A 25,198-nucleotide genomic window follows, 5' to 3' on the forward strand; every position below is an offset into this window, starting at 1 on the left:
ACATGTCTGGACGGGACAGGTCTAACAACACTCAAGAAGCCATCAATGACACCATCCAGGGCAATACAGCCTGCTTGATGGCATCACATCCACAATGATACACTTTCTCAACCATTAACACTCAGTAGCAGCAGTGTGTACTATCTACAATCTGCATGACAGAAATTCACCAATGATCCTAAGACAGCACCTTCCAAACCAATGACCACTTCCATTTAGAAGGACAAGGGCAGTAGATATGCGGGAACATCACTAGCTACAAGTTCCCCTCTAAGCCACTCACCATCCTAACTTGGAAATATTGATTCAATATTTTGATTTTACTGGGTCAAAAGCCTGGAACTCCCTCCCTAACAGCATTATGGGTCTAGCTACAGCACATGAACTGTAACAGCTCATGAAGGCAGCTCACCATCAGCTTATCAAGGACAATCAGGAGATAAATTCTGGCCAGCAGCGATGCCAAGGTCCCATGAGTGAATTTAAAAAAGCCATTCAGTAACAGTGGCTGTATAGACCAGAGGTATAGGAAAGAAGGATATAGTGAAATTAGATTACCTTAGATTAAAGAGTTAATGTTAGTTTCATATGAGAAGTGTTTGGATAAACCCTGAAGAGGTTACTTGAAGCCAAATATGTTTAAATTTAGATTTATAAATAGCTCCAGGAAGAAGCTTTCTGCTCTTTCATTCTGTAATTTTAACCAAGAGACTGAAATTTCCCAAGTCGTTAGAGACAGGGACTCTGAGGTGAGTACTGTTTCAGTGGTGTTTTTGAGTAATATAAAAGGAGTTCTTTTAGGTACTGTACCAGGGGTGTGTTTTGAGTTCTATACAAAAGCTGTTCTTTTTCTTTTTAATTTACAAAGGAGTGCTTTAAAGGGATTGTACTTTCACTGCCTGTTTTAAAATTACTCTGCAGCACTGTATGTTTATGTTTCAACAAGGGACCACATTGTTAAAACAAAAATCAATCAAAATATGACCTATCAAGCCAGGTTTCACTCCGGGATTGGAGTTGTACAGTAATAGTATCTGCCTGGATCGAGGCACTAGTCATCCCCATCCCTCTGGTATTTTACCCTGGGTCCCACTGGCTACCTTACTGAAATTATATTTGTTTTCAGCATTGAGAAAAGAGAAAAAAAGCATTCATTTAGAAATTTCAACACAACTTATTCCTTAATTATTTACAATGGTTTATATTTAAAAGCATTTAAAATATCTCTCCTTCTGGAAAACAACAACTGCTGAATATGTTGATTGATCCCATACCTTTTAATAAGTATTCCCAAATCAACTCTTTTGTAATTTGCTGTTGATTTTGAACAATGATACCAGCTGGCTAGCAGTCTACATGGAGTTCAGAATGATATTTAAAAATAGCTATATATTGAATATCTAGAGGGCAGTCTTTGGATCTTAAACTGAAAAGCTGGGGAAATGGTGCAGGGTGCAGGATATGGATAACCCTCATGAGAATACAGCTGCAAGACATCTGGCTACACATTCATTACTAAACAATTAGAAAGTTTCTAATGAAATTCCTCCATCACTATCACCATAAAATGAACGACCTTGAGAAATCTCCACATTATTCCGCCCATATTTCATGCTTACAGAAACTGGGATTATGTTAAAACTCTACCTCAGGTGCAGCACGTTCATTCAATGCACCCAAGGCTACGATAAGAAACAAAACCCAAAGCTGTGTCTTCATGCACTTGGTTGCTGTCCTGGATAGCTGCCACTCTGTAACGCAGATGATCCATCAACCACAAGCAGTAGGTCGTTTCGTACAAATCAAAGCTCATGCATCACCCCAGAATTTAAAATAGCATCAACAATCCAAAGAATGCCAATTATCCTAATCTTTTTATTTTCAACCCACAATTTTTCTGTTAATTCTTCACCTCACTGAGATTTGGGATGTTCTTTGTGGGTTTGGAATGCATCAGCAGAATCTACGCAGATTAGATAAAATTCCATACGTATCTGTGCACGGTCCCATCCACCATTTCTGGGTCAGTACAGTTTAGCTACAGAGCAACATTGATTAGTACTCACTGGGCGGATATCGCATGGATTTGATGCAATATCCCTCCCCTTGGGCCTTAACCCCAACGTCATAAATGTGAAACATTTCGACTTCCGAAACCAGCCATCCATTTTGAGTAATACCTGCTACAAATACCAGATTCCAACTAAGTATGAGTGTTCAGATTGCCCTAAATGCATTTTGCTTCTGATTTGGACAGCTAGTGCAGAAAGGGCATTCATCCCATCACACTGGACTGGATTCAAGTCAGTGGTACCCTTGCAGTGTATAAATTACTGGTGTAACTGCACATTGAAAACAATATTAGTAGCTGCTGTTTAAAAATGATGTTGCACGTAATAAATTGTATATTGAAGTTAGCAACCAGAAAGATTCTGAGGATGAATAGGTTATGAGGATATGATGTAAATTAAGTATATTCTCACTGTTAAGGTGTTAAAAGATTGCCATTTTTAAGATTCTAACGCGACTGGATGCTTTAGCTCATGAGAAGCTGCTTCAGCTTGTCCAAAGCAGAACAAAGGGACATGGTCTGTATTTGAGGTGAAGAGAGGGATTATAGGGGGAGGCAGAATATAAAGATAATCTGCAGAGTCATTTTCATTGCAAATTTACAGAAAAGATTAGTCAGGGGGATGCTAGAGCCAAAAATACAGTATTCATCCGTTCAAATAGAATTTAGATTGATTTCTTTCAATCCTCATATTATGGAATATGGATGATGAGTGACCTCAGTCATGATATATAATAAATGCAGCATGTTGTAATGAACAGCTGATTTGGGCCTATGACTCTCAAAGCTTTTCCCATTAGTGTGGAAAGCAAAATCTCAAAGTCTAGATCTATTCTAAAGGACTTTATCAATTGCCAAAATTAGCTGTTACATCTGCTACCATTGTATCATGCATTTTCCAGGTAGACTGCAAAGTCAATGGATTTTTTCTCTGTCTAGACATTCCTATGTTTGCTTTCCCCAATGAGAGGGTCAAATGGTAAATGGCTCTGAGTCCTCTTTCAATGCTACCCTGTCATCTGCTCCCGAGCTCTATGGCAATCGTTTAAAACAAGGTGATCTGGTCTTTTTCAACTTGTCAACTTCCTCTGGAGATCTCAGCATGTGGGGAGTTAAAATATTGTCAGACTGAGAAAAATGATTGAAAGTTAGCTACAGAATCCAATATCTGGCTAGTCTGAAATCATTCAGAGACAGCAAGAACTGCTGACGCTGGAGTCAGAAATAACACAGTGTGGAGCTGAAGGAACACAGCAGGCCAGGTAACATCAGAGGAGAAGGGTGCTGACCCGGAACGTCAACTTTCCTGCTCCTCTGATGCTGCCTGGTGTGCTGTGTTCCTCCAGCTCCACACTGTGTTATCTTCAGTCTGAATTCAGACCCTGATTAATTTTGGTCAGCTTGGATGGTACTATATCACAGCAAGGTACAACTGAAAACTATCAGAGCTTAATGAAGAGCAAAGTAGGCCTCCCCTTCTGAGTACTTCCCTTCAACATAATACGTCTTTAGCTATTTACTTTTCAGCTTTGGTAGAGTTTGGGGAAGGGAGGCAGAAATGGAAGCTGGATAGTTGGTAGAAGAAGTTGAGTGAAGATAAAGGGACCGAGGCAGAGGAAGTGGCAGGGGGCGGGGGTAAAGAACAGACTTAAGAGGGGAAGTTCTAAAGTATAGAGGGAGGCAATGAGTGGACAGATGGAAAAGTAGGAGGGGAGAGATATCTAAGGAAAGGTAAAGATTAAGCCCAGAGGGCAATATGGCAGCTCTCTCATTAGGGAGCGACACATGGTGGTGGTTTTAACTTGAAGATCACCTCATCTGAGGTGAAGTGTGAGGTTGAGAAAGGGGACACTCATTGAATCTCCGCCAGTATGGGAATTGAACCTGAGCTGTGGGCGTCACTTTGCATTGCAAACCAAACATCAAGCAAACACAGCTGAAGACAGTGGAAGGAATGGACAGACCCTTCGGGATAAGAAATGAATTAGGGAAGGGAGTTAGGTGAGATGGAAGAGAGGGGACATGCTGCATTAAGAGGGCTGGTCAGGGTTGGGGCAGAAATGGGATCAGAGAAGGACTGAGGGATAGGATTGAATGGGAATGGATTTTAGAGAAGAGGTAGACGTGAGGGAAGGACTGGGAGTGAGATTGCAGTAGGTTCAGAATTGGACGGTTCTGGCAGCACAAGGGATGACCCTGAGGCTTGAGTTCCGATTTTAGTTTTTTTTTCCTCATGAAAATTAATTGGAAATCTTGATTAATCAAATCGGCCACTTTTTCATGAGGGAGGATAATGCTAGCTTCCATTTTATATTTTGAAATCCTGTTTATGCTTCATACTTTCTTTGAAGGACCAGATTTAAATTGAAATAAAAGCCAAATGTGCTGGAAATACACAGCAGGTCTGGCAACATCTGTGGAGAAAGAAACAAAGTGATTGCTTTGAGTCAAATAGGACTTTGTTCTTTTTCAAAACTCAATCAAAAAATAGGAAATGCAGTGGTTCTTTACAACCAGGGAATAGTATTCAATTCCAGCCATGCATGACTGTCTGTGTGGAGTTGCATGTGCTCTGTGAGGATTTCGACAAGGTGCTCTAGTCTCTCCCTACATTCCAAAGATGTGCAGGTAAGGTGGACTGGTCGTGCTAAATAGTCCATAGTGTCCAGGGATGTGCAGGTTAGCCATGATAAATGTGGAGGTGAATGGAAAGGGTAAAGGAATGGGTCTGGGCAGGTTGCTTTATGGAAGGTAGGTACAGACTTGATGGGCCAAATGGTCTCTTTCTGCTCTGTAGGGAATCTGATTCTTTATGAGATCAATGTAACCTTTAGGACTGCGAACATGAAATGAACTACATCTTGTTAACTACAAAAAAGACTCCTCTAGTTAGACCAGGATCCACATTGGATCAAGCAGGCTCTGTAGTTTCCTACACTTAAAGAGGATGGTAGCAACAAGAGCTCGTACAGCACGGTAAGCTGGTATACCGATACAACACTGTCCTCAATTTCCCTTCTGTTAAATTACTTAATCAGGTAACTCACAAAACTGACACCATTAACTTGTAAATAGGTCAGTCCTACCTGAAACTAACTTTAATGAGGATTTGTGTGCAGCACTCAGTTTCATTTCAAAATTATAATTTGAAAATTACTGGGCAGAGAATAAAGAAATCAAACAGCAATTTATAACATTAATGGATAATTAGTGACTAATGTTTCAGTTGTTTTAAGAAAAGCTCTCAACTCTCTCTGGTGTTAACAGCTATTTGAAAGGTGCCTGAAACTGGGACAAGCTCGGAATTTGCTGATGCTGCAGATATTAAAATCATGTCTGATATATATGTAGTACAAACACTGTACGAGCACAAAACAGGCATAACAAATAAAATAAATGTACTCCAGAGTACAGGCATATCATGTATAACTCAGGCATTCTATACATAGTTGGTGGAAATGATGCATATACAGAAGTTCGTCAATCCTGAGTTTCCAGTGGGATGCATACTCAAAGATACACAGATAATAGACTGGGAAGCATTGGAGCAAATGTACCAACAAGAAGCAACGAGATTAGATTAGATAGCATGCTGATTGACAATTAGTTGAGAATCGAAGGAGAAAATTTATACATAGTGGTGTAGACCAATTCAGGTAGTCTGCCCCTTCACAGGAGGGGGAAAGCAAAGATAACTGTGGAACATTACAAACAAATGCTGAACCTTACTATCTTGTGACAATCTGTAGAAATGTGTCCAAACATTCTAGTCCTGTGTTTTAATTAAGGTTTTAATCTGTAAACACATTGAAACACATAAGATTCTGAAAGGTAAGTAAGAACTGCTGGTGCTAGAGTCTGAGATTACAAAATTTGGAGCTGGAGGAACACAGCAGGCCGGGCAGCAATCAGAGGAGCAGAAAAACTGATGTTTCAGGTCAGTAGGGTCTGGACCCAACACATCAGCTTTCCTGCTCCTCTGATGTTGTGCTGGTGAAACTGAACTGGTCTGACAGCATCTATGGACAGAATCATAGAATTCCTGCAGTGTGAAAACAGGCCCTTTGGCCCAAAAAAGTCCACACTAACCCTCAGAGGATTCCACCCAGACCCGTTTCCCACACACCCCTTCCCTGTAACCCATCTAATCTACACATCCCTGAACACTACGGGCAATTTAACATGGCCAATCCACCTAACATGCACATCTTTGGACTGTGGGAGGAAACCAGAGCACCCAGAGGAAACCCACACAGAAATGGGGAGAATGTACTAACTGCACACAGACAGTCGCCTAAAGGTGGAATTGAACCCGGGACCCTGGTGCTGAGAAGTATTGTGCTAACTGCTGTGCCACCGTGCCACCCACAACCACTGTACCGCCCACATGGTAAGTAGAGTTAAAGTCTAGTGTGTCCTGTGTCCCCTCTTCAGAACTTCTGGGGCAGAACAATGGCTCTTTGGTTGGTACTGCAGCCTCACAGAGCCAGCAAACCCAGTTTCATTCCACCCTCAGGCGATTGTCTGTGTGGACTTCGCACATTCTTCCCATGTCTGTATGGGTTTCCTCCGAGTGCTCCAGTTTCCTTCCACAGCCCAAAGACATGCAAGTTTGGCGCACAAATAGAAGTTGCTGGAAAAGTTCAGCAGATCTGGCAACATCTGTGGAAGCAACCAGAGTTAACTGAGTTCTGAGGAAGCGTCACTGGACCTGAAATATTAACTCTGTTTTCTCTTCACAGATGCCACCAGACCCACTGAGCTTTTCCAGCAACTCCTGTTTTTGTTTCTGATTTTCAGCATCTGGAGTTTTGACTTTTTTTTTGCAAGTAAGGCGGGTTGGCCAAGCTAAATTGCTCGTTGTGTCCAGGATAGGTAGATTAGCCATGGGAAATGCAGGGCTACAGGGATAGGGTAAATGGGTGGGTCTGGGTGGAATAGTCTTCAGACGGTCAGTGTGGACTTGTTGGGCTAAAGGGCCTGTTTCCACACTGAAGATTTCTATGATCCTCTGCCTGAAAGGGTTACGGATCGTGCATCATCAAATACAGTTACGGCTGAGAGAGGCAGATTTATGGTCTCTCAGGGAATCAAGAGGTGTGGGAAAGTACAGTTGAGACTAATCACTCATAATTGTAGTAAATGGCAGATCAGGATTAAGGAGACAAATGGTCTTCATGTGCTCTTTTTTCTCAGGTTCTTAAGTAAAAATAAAATTGATGAGGAGGAAATGAAAGTCCACAAACGTTGGTATCCTAATGACTACAAAGTTGGAATTAGGAAGATGTAGGGACTTTACCATCTCAACTGGATGAAGTTTTCCTTATAATCTTTCTGCTGTATTGAAGAAAGGATCAGCCTCATCTGAGGCATTTCCTAAGATGGCTGCTGACCAAGACATAGAGTCCTACAGCACAGAGACAGGCCCTTTGGCCCAAACTGGTTCATGCTGACCAAAATGCCAACCTATTTCCTCCTTTAGTCTTCTGAGACCTTTGTGGACAATCAGTTGCAGTTACAGGTTTTGACTAAAAGGGGGTTGAAACATGGCAATATCACATTAAGGCAAGTGGCAGCCTGACTTTAGACATCATGTTGCTGGTGGAAATGACCAGGTTGCTTTTACTTGGCTCTGCATGGAGTGTAATCCTAAAATGGTGTCATACTCTCTTCATAAGTGCTTGGGGTTGTTCATCTGCTGAATTCCCTACTCACATTAGTCATGAAAAGAGTCCTTTTTTGCATACTGAGAGTGCAGGCACTGTCCACCTACACTCTCAATACTCTTGAATCTGTTCTCAGAGAGTAGTTCTACTCTAATGGGCAATTGTGAATGCAAAGTGCTGTCTCTTAGACTTTGACACATGACTCATAGCCAGACAGTTTAATGAGGTGCTGCAGATGCAAATGAATTTTCGACAACACCAATCTGAGAGGAAGTAATGATGCCTTACTGTTGAGGTGAAGGGTCTGTTGATGATTCAGTAAAAATGTGAAGCAAGTCATCTCAAACCAATTAGAGACAGACCCACTGAGACAGTTGTAGGCAATACTTCTGCAGCTTGTACTCAAACTCGAGAGGCATTGGAGAAAGTTTCACATCTAGTAAATGAAGTCCACTGCCTCTGCATGTTTCCTCTGTGAAGTTGCTGAAAGCAGAATATATCTGTCTGACAGGAAAGCAAAATGTGCTGTATCAGGCAATTGTTCCAAAGGAGTTAATGTTAAGGCATATTGGCTCCCCCTATTCTACCGATGTTGCATGCAATCTTTGGGTAGACACCAAGAGTTTTACTCTAGCCTTGGAGTGAGCAGATACATCTATACCTCCCCAAGATCTAAGTGGCTATGCCTGACCATATTTAGTTGTCCTTAATGCTAAGAAGCAATAAACCTTGCTGTTATCTATGAACATTACCTCTGCTATAGGTACAGTGGCATATTCTCTACCATTAATCATTAGATTGGCCTAAGACAAAGGAGGACTGAAAGAAGTGAGCTATCCTCAAACAATCCTCCCCCAGTGCCACAGACTGGTTGAGATGACAAATATTATTCAGTCCAAAGATTGGTCGTGTGGAAAAATACCACAAAAGGAACTCAGAAAATACGTTATTTAGGCATTCAACAGAATTAAAATTACACAAAACCTTGTCACAAAGCAATAATGCACCCATACAGTACTCCTTAATAATTTCTGAGTTCGGTTTCATATAAGTCCAATTGATTATGCATTGTTTAATACAAGCCAAACTCTTGAAGCGTCCCTCTGCCCTGCACACTGAATCTGCCCATGTAACACCTGGGTTATAAACACACATACATCTAGGGTGTCCATGTACTCTGTATCCATGTGCATTATACACTTGCATAATATGTGTACTGAGATATCGCAACTATCTCCAAGCGAGATTTGCAAAAACGTGCATAGTTCCTGTTTGAGAAACTCCACTGCTTGGACTGAAAAAAAATTGAATATCTTCATAAAGTCATTGGAAAAATGTATTCTTAATAGTTTTGGTTTGGTGAATGATGTGACAAAAATGAACTTGGTTCTCCAACAAAGCCCAAAGTAACTTAAATGAGCAATGTAATGCAAGTAATTTGTACAGAAAAGTTAGACATTTTGTAAAGAGTTAGGGGCAGGTTAAACAAGTGCATAAAAACAGGGGTGGATGACGTGTCATACGGGGGTAAGTTTGAACTTGTTCACTTTGGCAGGAAGAATAGAAGAACAGTATAAATGTTTAAGTAGAGAGACATTGCAGAATTCAGCGGTACAGAGCCAAGGATGTGATCAGAAAGCTTTGCTTTGGTGCACTCCAGCTTGTCATTTTGCATGAACTTAGTTCACTTGCAGTTAGCAGTGATATCTAAGGCAATCAGCACAACCCTGAATACCAAGAAACTCCCTTAATAACCCCACATTATTTCAAGAATCACATTAAGGTTGCAGCATTCATTCGAATAATTGTTCTTGATGTACAGAATTGATCTTAATTATTCCTCCACTACAAAAGAAAGGATTTTCATACTTAAATTATTAAGGAATCAGCACTAGAGTACCAAGTTTGCAAATTCAGGGATTGATGTTAAACCCATCAAAGTGATATTTGTGAAGTTCTGTAGTTTTTTTCTTCTCACCCTCTGGCTACTTTGCAAAGGATTAATCTTTGTGGCCTTTCCAGCCTTAAAACAAACCCTTAACTATTTTCTTTCATTGATGACAATGGCCTAATAATCAATCACTCATCAGAGACTGATTAACCCTGTGGGTTAGTTTATCTAAAACAGTAAAGCACATTGTAGGTTATGAAGTAAACAATACAGCAGATCAACTAATTTGAGTGTGTGCAGTTTACCAACACAGAGCAGACTAACTGACGGGCAGTGTTACAACCTTGTATGCACACAGCACATAGAATTCTTAAAAGTGAACTCAATTAAAAGCAAAGTAAACATACAACAATTTTTTTGCTTTGAAAACAGTCTTTAAAGAAATGCCCCTGGTTTCTCTAACTTGTCCCCATCATGATCACATAACTGTCTCACTTCTGATAGACTCTGGGGTTGATGACAAATCCCTTAGTCATGTGGAGTTAAGCTTTTGCAAGTATCCCAGGATGCATGATAAAAACATTTGGGGTACGTACCAGGAAATGGGATACCCAGGAAATGAGCATAGACCGTCTCTGTGTCCAATCCCAAGTCGTTTTCAGCCACAAGTGTATAGTTTCCGTTGTTGTAGTGGGTGGGTTTGTCAAAAAGCAGGCACCCATGGAGCCAGTCTGTCGACTCATCATAGACCTTGGTTTTGATGTACTCGGTCTCATTTAACCGGTGGCCCCGGTGTAACCAATGAATGGTGGGCAAGGGGTTGCCAAAGACGGTGAACTCAATACAATGCATGTGTCGCTGTTCAGGCTCTGTTAGCTCGCTGATATGAGGCGGAACTTCAAATTTGAAAAGAAAAAACAGCATTTAAGCTCATTCCAGTTCAGATGTGTTAACTTTGGATTAAACTGTTTGTCTTATTTATCTCAGAGCAATGCATTTTTGGCTATAGACCTAAACCAAACAGTTGTAATTTTATAACTGCAAATGTCTTAGAATTTCAATATACAGGAAATCTTTACAGGGAGCTCCAGGCCTTTTCTCCAGCAGCTTCTGTGCAGAGGCAGTCAATTGACTCTCTAGCTCCAGCCGCAGGCTTAAGAAATCAAGTAGTGTATAAGGATCAGTGGTCAGACCAGTTTAATAAAACAGAGATGAAAATTTTAACCACCACAAGAGACACTTCAGCCAGGCAAAGATGCAGTGTACACATTCCTGACTCTGCACAGCCCCCAAATCATAACTGTGCCATCTGGTCATTCCTCTACAAGAATAAGCTAAACCCAAGCTCCCTAAAGCATAATGTTTAATCCATTTGGTCCACCTCAAGCAGAAGTAACTGAATGCTGGAACCCCCCATGCCTGTTTACAACAGTAAGCTGCCATTTAATCCATACTTACAGTAAACATGTAACAGCACTGAGGCATTCGTCATCCCCACTACGTTTTCAGCGATGCATGTCAGCAGTTTTCCATTATCCTTCTGATCAACATTAAATAGGGTTAAGTTTACAGCAGAGACCATCGTCAGATTATTGTTGGTCTGGCAGAGAGATGGAGAATAAGGAAAATTAAAAATTCCTGCTTGATCTCATAAAGTAAACACAGGAAATCTTGAAAATCCAGGCAGCTGGTGGCAATAATTAATGAGGGCCAAGATTTGCTGGAATAGATGCTTTAGGTTAATTCTCACATTCTCCAAGGGTATGCCTCTGTTACAAATTAAAAATACAACTGATGTCTGTATCAGAGCAATCACTTGTTTCATTTTCCGGATCTAACGCTCAGACACAGTTTAGAAAAATCAGCCTCTCGACCTGAGCCCCTGGCATTTTAACAAACACTTGAAGGGGAACTGGATAATGCATATGGTATTGGTCTCCTTGACTATGCATTACTCTTCATCTAGGTCAGCCTGCCTAGAAAGCCAGCTCCTCACGGTGCTATTGGTCTGGAAGCCAGTAATGTGCCGATCTCATCATGTCTTTCTGTTTCTTTCTCTTAGTAAACCCTGAATCTCCCACTCACCATTTGTAAAGGCTATGTACATTCCTAATACTGGAACATTGCGAATATTATACACATTTAAACAATTCAGATCACGGATAATGAAAATCAGAATCCCACAACATTTAAGTTTCAATTTCAGACATAGTTTTAGTCAGTCAGAGTGCTACCCACATAGCAGAGCTAATTACTAAAAGCAGAATCTCCGAGCAGCCCCCAGTACTTTGGCTGTATTTTTGACAAGCACTTAGTTTCTGTTGTCTAAGCAGATACAAATACATGAGTGTCAATGGTATATCACTGTGACATGGGCATTGTACTTAGGAATTTTGACAACAAGGAATCCAAAGGACTGAGACAATATTTCCATGGACTAATCACCAAAGGCTGTCTGAAAATCATTTCTGAGCACCAGGGGTGCTGTTTCTTTTCTCTCAAAGATAAAACTTTCTGAAGATTTGATGCAGTTCCAGTCTTTCTACTCTCCAACATGTCACACAATCACTTGATTATCATTTTGAGCTTTCGGCTAGGCACCACGTTTATTTGGAAGGTGTAATTCCTTGAAATCAACTGGGACCCTACACCTCCTCTTTCCTGACCTCGCAAGTGACAGAGTGATACACCGTCTGTGTCTGCCTGTGACAAGCCCTTTAGTAAAGGGAACCAGTCCATTGAGATGGTTATGTATGGGTACAAATTTGCATTGTCGTAAGATTAATAAGACAATTCCACCAGGGACTCATAAGAGCTCAGCAAATAGACTGCCATTCCATTATCGATAAGGCGCTTGATCAAGCCAGGGCATTGTTTTAATGGTAAAATCACATGCCAGGGAGGGTCCTACGACACAGCAAATGGAATGTTGGGCTCCTGTCTGTCATAAGAGGAAAGGAAAACAAAATAGGTGTGTTACCACCAATGCACAGAAATTTGGTGATACCACAGCTGGAGTACAGTGTACAGTTTTGATCTTATTTGAGAAAGTTGCAAGTGCTTTAGAAGCAGAACATAGAAGGTGCACTTTACTCATTCCTGGGATGAACAGCTTATCTTACAAATAAGGCTGAACAGGTTGGAACTGTGCACATTGGAGTTTAGAAAAAAATGAAAGGTGAACCTTTTAATGAAGATCGGATCCTGAGGGGGTTTGATGGTGGAACTGTTGATGGGGGATGTTTTCCCTTGTGGAGGAGATGCGTTTGAGTGAATACTGTTTAAAAAGCAGAGGTCCAACGTTGAAGATAGAGATTACAGCAATTTCTTTTTCTCTCGCAGGTCTTTAATTTGGAGATTTTCTTCTGCAGGAAGCTGTGGAGGGTGTGTCAACAAACTTATTCAAGACTGAGTGAGATAAACTCTTGATAGATAAGGAAGTCAAGAGTTCCGGGGACAGACAGGAAAGGGAAGTTGAGACCACAACAGATCAGCCATGACCTTCCTGAAAGATGAAACAGGCATGAATGGCTGAATGATCTGCTCCTGCTTCCACATCCTATGTCCCTCTAATTATGAATACTAAACTATAACTCAATGATCGCAAAGCATTGTGGTGTGCTCTGGGAGACTAAACAGTGCTTGGCCCAGAGGTAATACCTTTTGGGTCCATTGATACTGCAAGAACTCTTTATTTACAGCTTGATCCATGCGCTCATTATCTTCACACTAGGTTAGAACTTTCCCTTCCAGTTCTAAAGCACGTGACTCTGGAATCTTCATCATTGTGTATGCTTCTGGCATTAATGCCATTACTCATCACTGTCATTAATGCAATCGTTGCAAAGCCATCATGTGGCCCTTTGATAAGTGCCAATTGACAAAGGACAAGTGAAAATCCAGCTCTCTCAGAATCATAGACATGTCATTCGCTATGTGACAGCATGGTAGAAAATAATGTTAAACAGTAGGGGAATAATCAATACTCACTTTCAGCTTGAAAATGAACTTTTTTTGACCAGAGATAATGGGAACTGCAGATGCTGGGGAATCCGAGATAACAAAGTGTGGAGCTGTATGACCACAGCAGGCCAAGCAGCATCTTAGAAGCACAAAAGCTGATGTTTCAGGCCCAGACTTTTCATCAGAAAAGGGGGAGGGGGAGAGGTTTCTGAAATAAATAGGGAGAGAGGGGGAGGCAGATCGAAGATGGATAGAGGATAAGATAGGTGGAGAGGAGACGGACAAGTTATAGGGGTGGGGATCGAGCCTGTAGAGGTGAGTATAGGTGGGAAGGTAGGGAGGGGAGAGGTCAGTCTGGGGAGGATGGGCAGGTCAAGAGGGCGGGATGAGGTTAGTAGGTAGGAAGTGGAGGTGTGGCTTGAGGTGGGAGGAGGGGATAGGTGAGAGGAAGAACAGGGGATGAGCTGGGCTGGTTTTGGGAATGTAGTGGGGGGAGGGGAGATTTTGAAGCTTGTGAAATCCACATTGATATCATTGGGCTGCAGGGTTCCCAAGCGGAATATGAATTGCTGTTCCTGCAACCTTCTGGTGGCATCGTTGTGGCACTGCAGGATGCCCAGGATGGACATGTCGTCTAAGGAATGGGAGGGAGAGTTGAAATGGTGCATGGCTGGGAGGTGCAGTTGTTTATTGTGAACCAAGCGTAGGTGTTCTGCAAAGCGGTCTCCAAACCTCCGCTTGGTTTCCCCAGTGCAGAAGAAGCCCCAACGGGTACAGTGGATGGTGGCACAACACAGCAGGTCAGGCAACATCTGGAGGAAGGGAGCAGTCAACATTATGGGTATTACCCTTGTTCAGGACCTTCATCAGTAGAATGGATGGAACCACTGTGATATGAACATTAACCCCTTCAAAATCTTATTCAACGGTGACAGTAAGATTACCTTTGCAATGCTTGCGTAAAGAACCAATGTGGACATGAATGATCCCCATCTGTCTGACATAATGCTGTATTTCTACTTTGTTTCCAGCTTTCAAAGAACAGCAAATGTACAACTGTCATATGTCAAAATGCTGTTAAAACTTTGACAGTACATTTAACAATTCTGATTGGCAGTCCCAACTTCAAGAGAATAGTGAAATCTTAAGCTTGTTTTTGTCTGGAGTCGTGCTGTTTCTTTTTTAAACATGAGTCTGTCAGAATGACAAAGTCAGTGTGTCAGGTATTAGAAGCGGAGGGCCGAAGAAACTGGAATTCACTGTTTTTGAGTTTTGCAAGGTTTTGTTGTGTAAATTCCTTGGAAGTGAAATTGTAGGTAGACAGGGCGGTGCAGAAGCCATTTGGTATGCTTGCCTTTATTGGTCAGGGCACTGAGTATAGGAGTTGGGAGATCATGTTGTGGCTGTACGGGACATTGCTTAGGCCACTATTGGAATACTGTGTGCAGTTTTGGTCTCCCTGCCTTAAGAGGGATGTTATGAAATTTGAAAAGGTTCAGAAACAATTTACAAGGATGTTGCCAGGTTGGAGGGTTTGAGTTATAGCGAGATGCTGAATAGGTGGGGGCTATGTTCCCTGAATGTCGGAGGCTGAGGGGTGACCTTATAGAGTCTTATAAAATCATGAGGGGCATGGATAGGATAAACAGACAAGATCTTTTCCCCGGGGTGGGGGAGTCTAAAACAAGGGGCATAGGTTTAAAGAGAGAGGCAAAATGTTTAAATGGGATCAAAGGGGCAACTTTTTCACACGAGGATGATGTTTGTATGGAATGAGCTGCCAGAGGGAGTGGTGGAGGCTGGTACAATTACAACATTTAAAATGCACCTGGATGGGTATATGAATAGGAAGGCCTTAGGGGCCAAATGGTGACAAAAGGGACTGGATTAATTTAGGATATCTGGTCGGCATGGACAAGTTGAAATGAAGGGTCTGTTTCTCTATGACTAAATGCTGTGGGTTGATAACTAACATTAGCTTGAGCAGGCAGAAGAAACTTTGGTTTTGTTTCTCATTGAAAGGCGGGCCAACAAACAGCGTTATAGTACCTATGCTATGATCTTCAATCCTGGAATAAGGTAAATATTGCCAAGGTACTGATTCAGAAATGGGAATGATAGTGATTAGAATTCAGAACTGAACAGGAATGATTGGGCATAGTTTCATGGTCAGTGGTTTTGTAGCTATATCCCCCAGTCCTTCATGTACACACTCAAGTTAAATACTTTACTGCACCCATTCTATTCTTGGCCTGCACATTTAAAACCTGAATCCTAAGCTTGCAGTGAAGAATCCAAGAGGCTGTTAATATTAAACTTAAACATCAAACTCTTAAACATTAGGCTTAGTTCAGATCTCTTCTCATGTGTTCCGGAGTGCACTCACTGAGGCAGGACCTATTCTCACATTCTAACACCTGCACAAATACACCAAACAGGGTCCCCTCACACATGCACGCACACTCCTTGACCCGACAGAGTGGCACAGTAATAAGCATTACTGCCTCACAGTGCCAGGGACAGCGGTTCAATGCTAGCTTTGGAGTGACTTTCCACATGGAACTTGCATGTTCTCCTTGTGTCTATGTAGGCTTCCTCCCACAGACTAAAGATGTGCCGTTTAGGTGGGTCAACCATGCTAAACACATGGTTACAAAGACATGGAAGTGGAGAGCCAGTGCAGATTTAATGGGTTGAACTGCCTCTTTCCACGTGGTCAGGATTCTTAAAAGGGAACTTTTTCCATGCAGAAGGTGGTTTGTACATGGAATGAACTGCTGGATGAAACGGTAGATGCAGATACAATTACAACATTACGACATTTAAAAGATATTTGAACAGGCACAGGAAAGGGACAGAGGAAAATGGGCCCATCAGAGGCAAATGGAACTAGTTTAGTTTGGGAAACTTAGCCGGCATGGATAATTTGGAACTAAAGAGTCTCTTTCTGCGCTGTATGATTCCATGACTATGCTTCAAGCATGTATGCAAACACTGCAAGGACATATGTGAACGAATATTCAATCTCCAGGGCGCTTGCTCCCATTTTCTGAACTCAGCGTGTTTTGGATTTATTCACATGTGTCCTGGCTCTGCTCTCTCAGGTGAAGAGACTTATTTACCAGGAGCTGAGGAGACAAATCATTTGCCCTATGCAGATATAATGTGGTGCTAGAAGATGGATAGAAAAGGAAAACAAAATTGCTTCAAATTACATGAGAAGGAAACCTTGCCCTAGGAACGGAGGTAGCCAAGAGGACCAGAATAATTAAGATGCCACACTGTTCAGATTATAGTCAGAGAGCAGGAAGGTAGCAGTAGTTTTTCTGACAACATTATTCTTGTAAATATTTGTAAATTATCAGTCAATGAAAAAATACAGACTTTAAAAATATATGGAGAATGTGTGTTATGGAAGATATATTAATTATGTTAATGAAAAGCAATTTATACATGCAAATTGGTCTAATTAAAACACAGGCTGTCCTATAATTCAAATGCAAACTCATTATTGAGTGATTTAAAAATAAAACTCTGACTCCCAACTCTATAAATTACTTCAAAACAGCGGTTGGTCGCAGACACACTCCATGGGATACTCTCAACATTGTATCACAAGCACACACCTGGGCCGTTCACAAATTGATCACTCATTAAATCGAGAACATGAATAGAAGTATTTTGCATTGAACACACTTCCTGAGGAAATTATACGTTCAGTTGCACACAGATTGAGGTTGAGGTTGAGGTTGGGGTTGGGAGAGGGTGGAATGAGATTGGAGGGCAGAGGAGATGTTGGTGTGGTTGGAGGTAGAAGGGGCATGGGAGGAGGGCAGAGATGGATGGGAGGGGGGAAACGAGAAATGGGTGAGGGGGAAATGAGGGGTAGGTGTTGGCGGGACTAGAGAAGTATAGAGGTGGTGGAAATGGGGTGGAGATAGGGAGTGTGGGGAGATGGGGAAAAGTGAGATTAGAAGAGGGGGAGGTTGGGGGAAGGGGTATGGCGGTTGGGGGTAAATGGGAGCCGTTATGCGTTGTGGGGCAAGTTGAGGGGAGAGGTTAGGGGACAAGATTGAGATGGGAGAGGGGTAGTGACTTGAACAAATCGCTGTACAGCACAGGGACAGGCCCTTTGGCCTTCCAAGCCCATGCTAACCATCATGCCCTAATTAATCTCAAAACAAACCTGCCATTTTTTGATCCATCAAAATCCCTCTATTCCCTCCCTATTCATATATTCATCTAGGTACCTCTTAAATGTCTTTAATGTGCCCGCTTCCACACCTTTACTAGTAGTGCATTCCAGGCTGCTACCACTCTCTGCATGAAAAACTTCCCTCTCACATCTCCCTTAAACTTTCCCCTTCTGACCTTGAAGCTGTGCCACTTGTAATTGAAACTTCAACCCTGGGAAAAAGCCTCTGATTATCCATCCTATCTATGCTGCTCATCACTTTGTAGATTTCTATCAGGTCTTCTCTCAGTCACCGTATTTCCAGTGAAAACAATCCTAGTCTTTTTAACCTTTCCTCATAGGCAGTGCCGTGGATACCAGGCAACAGCCTGGTGAGCCTTCTCTGTACTCACTCCAAAGCTTCCACATCCTTCTGGTAGTGTGGTGGCCAAAACTGCACACAATAATCCAAATGCAGCCTAACAAGGATTTTATGTAGCTACAACATGGTTTGATAACTCTTGTGCTCCACACTCCAGACAATGAAGGCAATGAATGCCATATGCCTTCTTAATCACCTTGGTTATCTGTGTTGCAACTTTCAGGGAACTGTGGACCTACATGCCCAGATCCATCTGAATGTTAGCGTTCCTAAGGGTTCTGCATTTACAATATAATTCACACCTAAACTTGATCCTCAAAAATGCACCACCTCACATTTGTCTGGATTAAACTCCATCTGCCATTTCTGTGCCCAAGTCACCAATCTATCCATTTCCTGTTGTGTACTTTCATAATCATCAGCACTATTAGCAACTCCACCAATCTTCATGTCACCTGCAAAGTTACTAATCAGACCACCCACATTTTCCTCCAGATCATTTACAGATACTACAAACAACAAAGGACTTAAGACTGACCCCTGTGGAACATTGGTAGCTACTGGCCTCCATTTTGAAAAACATCCTTCTACCACTCCCTTCTGTGACCAAGCCAGTTTTCTATCCATCTAGACAGGCCATCCCAAATCTCTTGTGATTTTAGTTTTTCTACAAACCTGCCATGTGGGACTTTATCAAATGCCTCACTAAAGTCCACATAAACTACATTCACAGCCCTTCCCTCATCAATCATCCTCGTCACCTCTTCAAAAAATTCAATCAGGTTGGTGAGACATGACCTTCCCCACACAAAACTATGAAACCTGCCACTAACTAAGTCCATTTTCCTCCAAATGTGCATATAGCTTGTCCCTCAGTATCTTCTCCAAGAGTTTTGCCATCACAGATGTCAAGCTCACCGGCCTATAGTTTCCTGGATTATCCCTGCATCCTTTCTTAAACAAGGGAACAACATTTGCTAATCCTCTGGAATTTCACCTGTGATCAATGAGGATGCAAAGATATCCTCCGATATCCCAGCTATTTCTTCCCTTGCCTCTCTGAGTAACCTGAGGTAGATCTCATCTGGTCCGAGGGACTTGTCTATCTTAATGCAATTTAGGGTTCCCAAAACTTCCTCTTACAATATGTTGACATTCTCTAGGGTATTCACTCACTTATCCCTGACCTCAACATTAGTCATGTGCTTCTCCTTGATGAAAACTGATACAAAGTACTCATTCAGGATCTCCCCCACTTCCTGTGGCTCTACGTATAACTTCCCTCATTTGTCCTTGAGTGGACCTACTCTTTCCCTTGTTACCCTCTTTCCCCTAACATATACATAAAAATCCTTGGGATTCTCCTTGACCCTGTTTGCTAAAGACATTTCATGGCCCCGTTTTGCCTTCCTAGTTGCACATTTAAGTTCCTTCTTAATTTCTCTGTACTCCTTCAGGGCTTCATCTGTTTGACGCTGCCGAGACTTGTCATAAGCTTCCCTTTCTTCTTTTGACTCACCTTACAATTGGTTGTCGTCCTCCTACCTTGTCATCCATGGTTCCTGAATCCTGCCATTCCTATCCCTTAGTTTTGCAGGGACATACATGCCCTGCACTTTAGTCAATTGGTCTTTAAAAGTCTCCCCTATGCCAGAGGTAGATTTCACTCAAATAACTGTTTTGAATGCACATTCTCCAGGTCCTGTCTAATTTGGGTGTAATTGGCTCTTGCCCAAATAAGCACCCTCACACAGGGGCCACTTGTGTCCTTTTCGATGGCTACTCGAAACCTTATGCAGTTACAGTCACCATGCACTCTCCTACTGAAATGTCAAACACCTGTCCTGGCTCATTTCCCAGGACCAAGTCACTAGACTTGGCCTCTTCTCTGGTTGGATTGTCAACATACAGCCTCAAAAAACTCTCCTGGACACAACTCACAAATTGCTCTCCATCCGAGCCCCTGGATCTAAGGGATTCCCTGTCAAGAAGAGGAAAGTTGAAGTCACCCACCACACCAACCCTGTTCTTTTCATACTTTTCCAGTAGCTGACTATATATCTACTCCTCTGTCTCCCATGGGTTGTTGGGAGGTCGATAGAAAATTCCCGACATTGTGATTTCACCCTTGAGCTCCACCCATAATGCCTCAATACAAGATCCCTTCAATTTGTCCTCCGCCAACACAGCTGTGATGTGATCCCTAATCAGCGATGTAACTCCCCCACCTCTTTTGTTTCCCTTTCTGTCCCTCCGAAAACAGTGATATCCGGGAATGTTAAGCTGCCAGTCCTATCCCTCCATTAACCATGTCTCTGTAATGGCAATTTCATTACAATTCCATGCAGTAATCCCAGCTCTTTGTTCATCAGCCTTCCCTGCTATACTTCTTGCATTGAAGTAAATGCATTTCAGTCCTCCAGTCCCTCTGAGCCCTGTGACATCCCTCTGCCTGCCCTTACTCTGTGTTATGCATATCTCTGTCATGCTTTTGTACACACTCCCTGCACTTGCTGGCCTAGTATTCTGGTTCCTAACCCCCTTTCCCACTACTTTAAACCCTCCCAAACAGCTCGAGCAAACCTCCCGCCCTGGATATTGTCATTGCAACCCTGCAACGAAAATCCTGAAGACGTCTTTTATTTCAAATGTCTATCCCTAATTACAGTTGAGATGCTTATGGCAAGCTTATCCATCGAGCTGCTGCACATTTGATGCAGCAATGCTAAAGTTTGATCAATACTGGGTGGACCATCCAGTTTCTTTCCTTTTAGACTTTGTAGCGAATTGATACAACTGCATGCTCACGGATGCTGCAACTACATAGGACATTCTGAGGTGATTAAGAATCAACTACGTTCTGTGGATCCTGAGGCATATATTGGCCAGTGGGAAACCAGGAATTCAGGCTGAGCTAACACACCACTTCAGAACCTCCATCTCTGCCAATGGGTCACGGCCTGAAATAAAGATGAAGCTTTGCCTGCACAAAGGGAAATGACTGGGGTCCGCTCACTGAGTCATTTACTGACCAATAGTCTCCCTGTCTCCCTGAGTTCTGATGTTGAGCACATACTGTTCACAGTTAACATTAATATGTGGTTTACAGTGTGTCATTAAAGCTTCTAAAATTCCTCCAGTTTGGCTTTTCTGCTCCTCAGTGAGACCTGAGCTTGTAGCACTTGATGGAAAGGTTGCTGTTCTTATTTACTTGGTGTAGGGATTGGGATGAGGTTGGCCAGGTGAATCTCACTGAATATGAGCTCCCTGGTTGGGGTGGTTAGCTTGGGCCAATCAGAGAGCCCTGGCTTACAGATATAAACAGCAGTCTCGCATAGCCCTACTGGCCAGAATTTCACATTGGCCCCAGGATGCCCTACCACACGACCACAATCCCCCACCCCCAGTTCCCTGCAATCCAAGCCACCTCCAAAATATATGTTGTGTGTCCCTTCAGAAAGTTAAACAGCAGGGCCTGTACAGTCTGCTGCTGTACACCATCTGCCTCTTGTTTTTCATCCACTACCCGGGCACACCTTAGTGTGCCCATTTACCACGTGGCAGCGGCGATCCCCTGTGGAATGCTCCCTACGTGCGAGTCCTCCCTCTTTCCCTCAGCCAGTCTGGGTTAGAGGGTGTTGTAAGCAGATGGTAACAGCGGATGGCAGTGGCCCATGTACTCCCAGCCCAAGTGTTTATGTTGTGGCGCTGTGCAATTGGAGGACCACTGATTGTGGGCATTTGCGCTCCCTTTTTAGTCGCCCAAAGAATTGTCTATTGTGTTTTTGGTTGCACTTCAGCACCACGTTCCTGATCTTTGGACACGGTGTGGAGGGGAGCGGACAGGTCCGAGGATCTCCTCATGGGTCTGCTCCAGGGCCTGGCCAAGCTGGTCATTAATAGATGCCGGCAGTGGGCTGTGGAGGGAGTCCTCTTCTGCGGTTATGTTTGAGCCCAGGGAAGGAGGGAGGGAGCTCGCAGTGTCCACCAATGCTCTCAATGCCTTTAGGGAGAAGTGAGCATTGCGGGAGGTGGGGTGCTTTATTTCCCCCTCCAAATCCAGCAATGGGGAAGGGCATTAATTCCATCCTCTGGTGCAGATCGGAATTTGCTCTTTGTTCTTTAATATGTGTTGCATGGGCATCTCTGACAAGGTCAGTGTTCATTCCCATTATCCACTTGCCTGTGAGGTGATGGTGGATCATTTTCCTGAACAGTTGCAGTCCACATGAGGTGGGTTAACCCATAATGCTATATGGGAGGTAGGTCCAGGATTCCTTCCTGGTTACAATCAAGGAACATAGATATATTTTCAAGTCTGGATGAGGAGGAAACCTTTCATTTCTTTCCTTAATGTTTTAAGCGTTGGACATCATGGGGTTGGAAGATGTTGATAAGCGGGCCTTGGCAAGCTGCAATAATGCATTTTGTAGATAGTAGATACTGCTGCTAGTGTATACAAGTGGTTGAGAGTGAAAACGTTTCAGGTTATGGATTCCACAAGCATTACCTCTTATGATGCTGCCTATCACTGAAAAATAGTAACATAAACAACATCACTTGCTGGAATTAGTATTCAAAGCACTATCTCTGGCTGAGATACTCTAAAGAACAGTTAGTTTTCTGTAATCCATTACATTGCATCTTGCTCAGCAGTAGCATTCTTGGTTTGGATTCACCAGTGATATTTTCAAATTCCACTGCAAAAAAGAGAGATAGAATCCAGACTGTCGCATCGATGAGTACTGCTTCTCTGGGGTGTTGCCTTTCAGGTAAAATGTTTTGCATCAGTCTGTTCAGTGAATGCAAGAAATCCCAGTACATACTTACAAACGTGAGCAGGGGAATTCTTGCAATGTGTCTTGATGGATTATCCATTTCTTAACCAGCTAAAACATTTACTCATTTGCTGTTTGCGGATCTTTTTGTACACAAATGAAGGGGTGCCCACAAAGGCAACAGGGACATATTTCTATGTTATTTCAGGTCCTGGGTGCTATGCTATAAAACAAAACAGCACATTGGCTTTGAAATATTTGGGGTGCCCTGAGGATGAGGCAAGTGCTATATAAATGTAAATTATTTCTTACTGTGCTGTTCAGTTAGTGTTACCCATCAATTGACTATCGCTACAGTTAAGCCTTGCCTCCCCAACATCTGTATACAAGCGTAAGGAGCAGGAAGATTGCCCTATTTAGTCTCTAGCCCTTATTCCCCAAGCATTCCAACTCATTATAGAGAGCCTAGTTGACATTAGACACTTAGAAGGATCTAGATCTACCAGATGTTTCTAGGAATAGAGGGTTTGAGATATAAAAATAGACTGAAAAGGCTGGGGCTTTTGTCACTGGAGCAGAGGAGGTTGAGGGATAACCTTATTGAGATTTTAAAAATGATGCGGGGCATACATAAGGTGAGTGACAAGGGTCTTTCCCGCAGCCTGGGGGAGTTTAAGACTAGGGGGCATATTTTAAGGTGACAGGAGAAAGATTTAGAAAGGACACGAGGAGCAACATTTTTACACAAAGAGTGGTTCACGTGTGGAATGAACTTCCAGAGGAAGTGGTGTATGTGTGTACAATTACAACATTTAAGACATTTAAGTTCATAAATAAGAAATATTTGGAGGGATATGGGCCAAGTGGAGGCAGGTGGGACTAGTTTAGTTTGCGATCATGCTCGGCATGTACTGGTTAGACTGAAGGGTCTGTTTCCATGCTGCATGGCTCTATGACTCTACCCACGCTGCAATGCTTTGGACGTCTAAATAACCTGATGAGATATTTGATCAGATACTGTAGCATCAGATATCCTGAAATTTCCTGCTAATATCGCACACATCAAAGTTCCAGTCCAGAATGTGAAAGCAGCCCAAATATTGAATAGTTAGTAACACAGCTTGTGAAATTGCGAAGAATCAAGCTCATTAATATCCTAACAGACCACCCTCCAGGCAGCACCAATAATCAAAGCAAGAGGCTGGCATCTGTAAATTTATTATACCATCACGTCGCAAATCATAAAATTGCCTCAATTTAATTCATTCTTGCTTTAAAGGTCAGGGGATGAGGATTACAATCACAGTATGATTCCAAAGATAAAGAGAGTGAGAATGATTAGTGATGACAACAGTATTCATCTTAATCCTCCTTTCTGCTTTGTGCAGCTCCCCCCAACCCAGGGTAATTGCTGATGGTTGCTTCAGTTTATTGCTTGGAAATACTGGGTCTGTCACAATACCTTTGGTCTCCCAGCTGCTGAGAGTTAACAATCCTCCCTCCTGGGCTTTTGCTCAAAAATCACTGGATTCATTTCAACAACTGAGTTTGTAAAGGAGCACCGGCCAAGTCGATTAGAGTTTCATAAACCGTTTTTTTTATTTATTGTCTTCTCAGCGAATTGTCCCAGGCTTTTGTGGTGAACACTGTGGAGGCATTTTGCACATTGATAAGATTCCACAAACAGCATCAAGATGAGTGTCTTGCTGACCTAGCATGAGCCAAAGTTGGAATCAATAAGATATGCCGACACAGTTATGGGCCATTAAACCCACCTGAATTGTGCTAACATTGTGCTCCCCGGAAGCCTTGAATTCTAAAGCAATCCTCCTACTCGATGCCTTAATAAATTAATATTCTTCTTGTTCCATTGTAGTGACAGATCAAAGGTCAGAGGGCAGAGTTTAAAAATGAGGAGGTTAGGGGTAAGAGGGTGACATTTTCACACATTGAGGTTATGAACTACGTTGCCACGGAAATGGACTGTTTAAAATGAGTTCAAGGAGCAGTTAGGTTTGTCACTCAGAGGAGTGAGTGAGGTATCTGCGGAGAACACAGAAAAGTGGAAATGATGTATAAGAAAGAAATTAAATGTGCTTCCTGAAATGATGTAGCAACACAGATGGCCATTTGTCTCATCATTTCTGCGTCTGCCATGAAATGAATGACCGTCTTCCCCTCAAAAGATGCTGCCTGTGGCCATTAGTGATAGGTGCGTAGGTTGTGCCCTCAACAGCACTGTTAGGGAGCGACTGGGCAAGCGATGAAACTAG

General features: G+C 42.5%; 1 protein-coding gene across 2 annotated transcripts in view; it reads right to left on the reverse strand.

Annotated features, from left to right (window-relative positions):
- LOC125467326 (NT-3 growth factor receptor-like) overlaps positions 1-25,198 on the reverse strand; it is a 667,435-nt gene that overhangs the window by 310,738 nt on the left and 331,499 nt on the right. For both annotated transcript variants that reach the window (XM_059639207.1, XM_048563007.2), the window contains exons 7-8: positions 11,087-11,228; positions 10,225-10,524 (exon numbers count right to left, since the gene is read on the reverse strand). In XM_059639207.1, the coding sequence (XP_059495190.1) occupies positions 10,225-10,524; positions 11,087-11,228 (442 nt within the window). The remainder of the gene's footprint in view (positions 1-10,224; positions 10,525-11,086; positions 11,229-25,198) is intronic.

Source organism: Stegostoma tigrinum, chromosome 33 (assembly GCF_030684315.1).
Source record: "Stegostoma tigrinum isolate sSteTig4 chromosome 33, sSteTig4.hap1, whole genome shotgun sequence".
Classification (NCBI taxonomy): domain Eukaryota; kingdom Metazoa; phylum Chordata; class Chondrichthyes; order Orectolobiformes; family Stegostomatidae; genus Stegostoma; species Stegostoma tigrinum.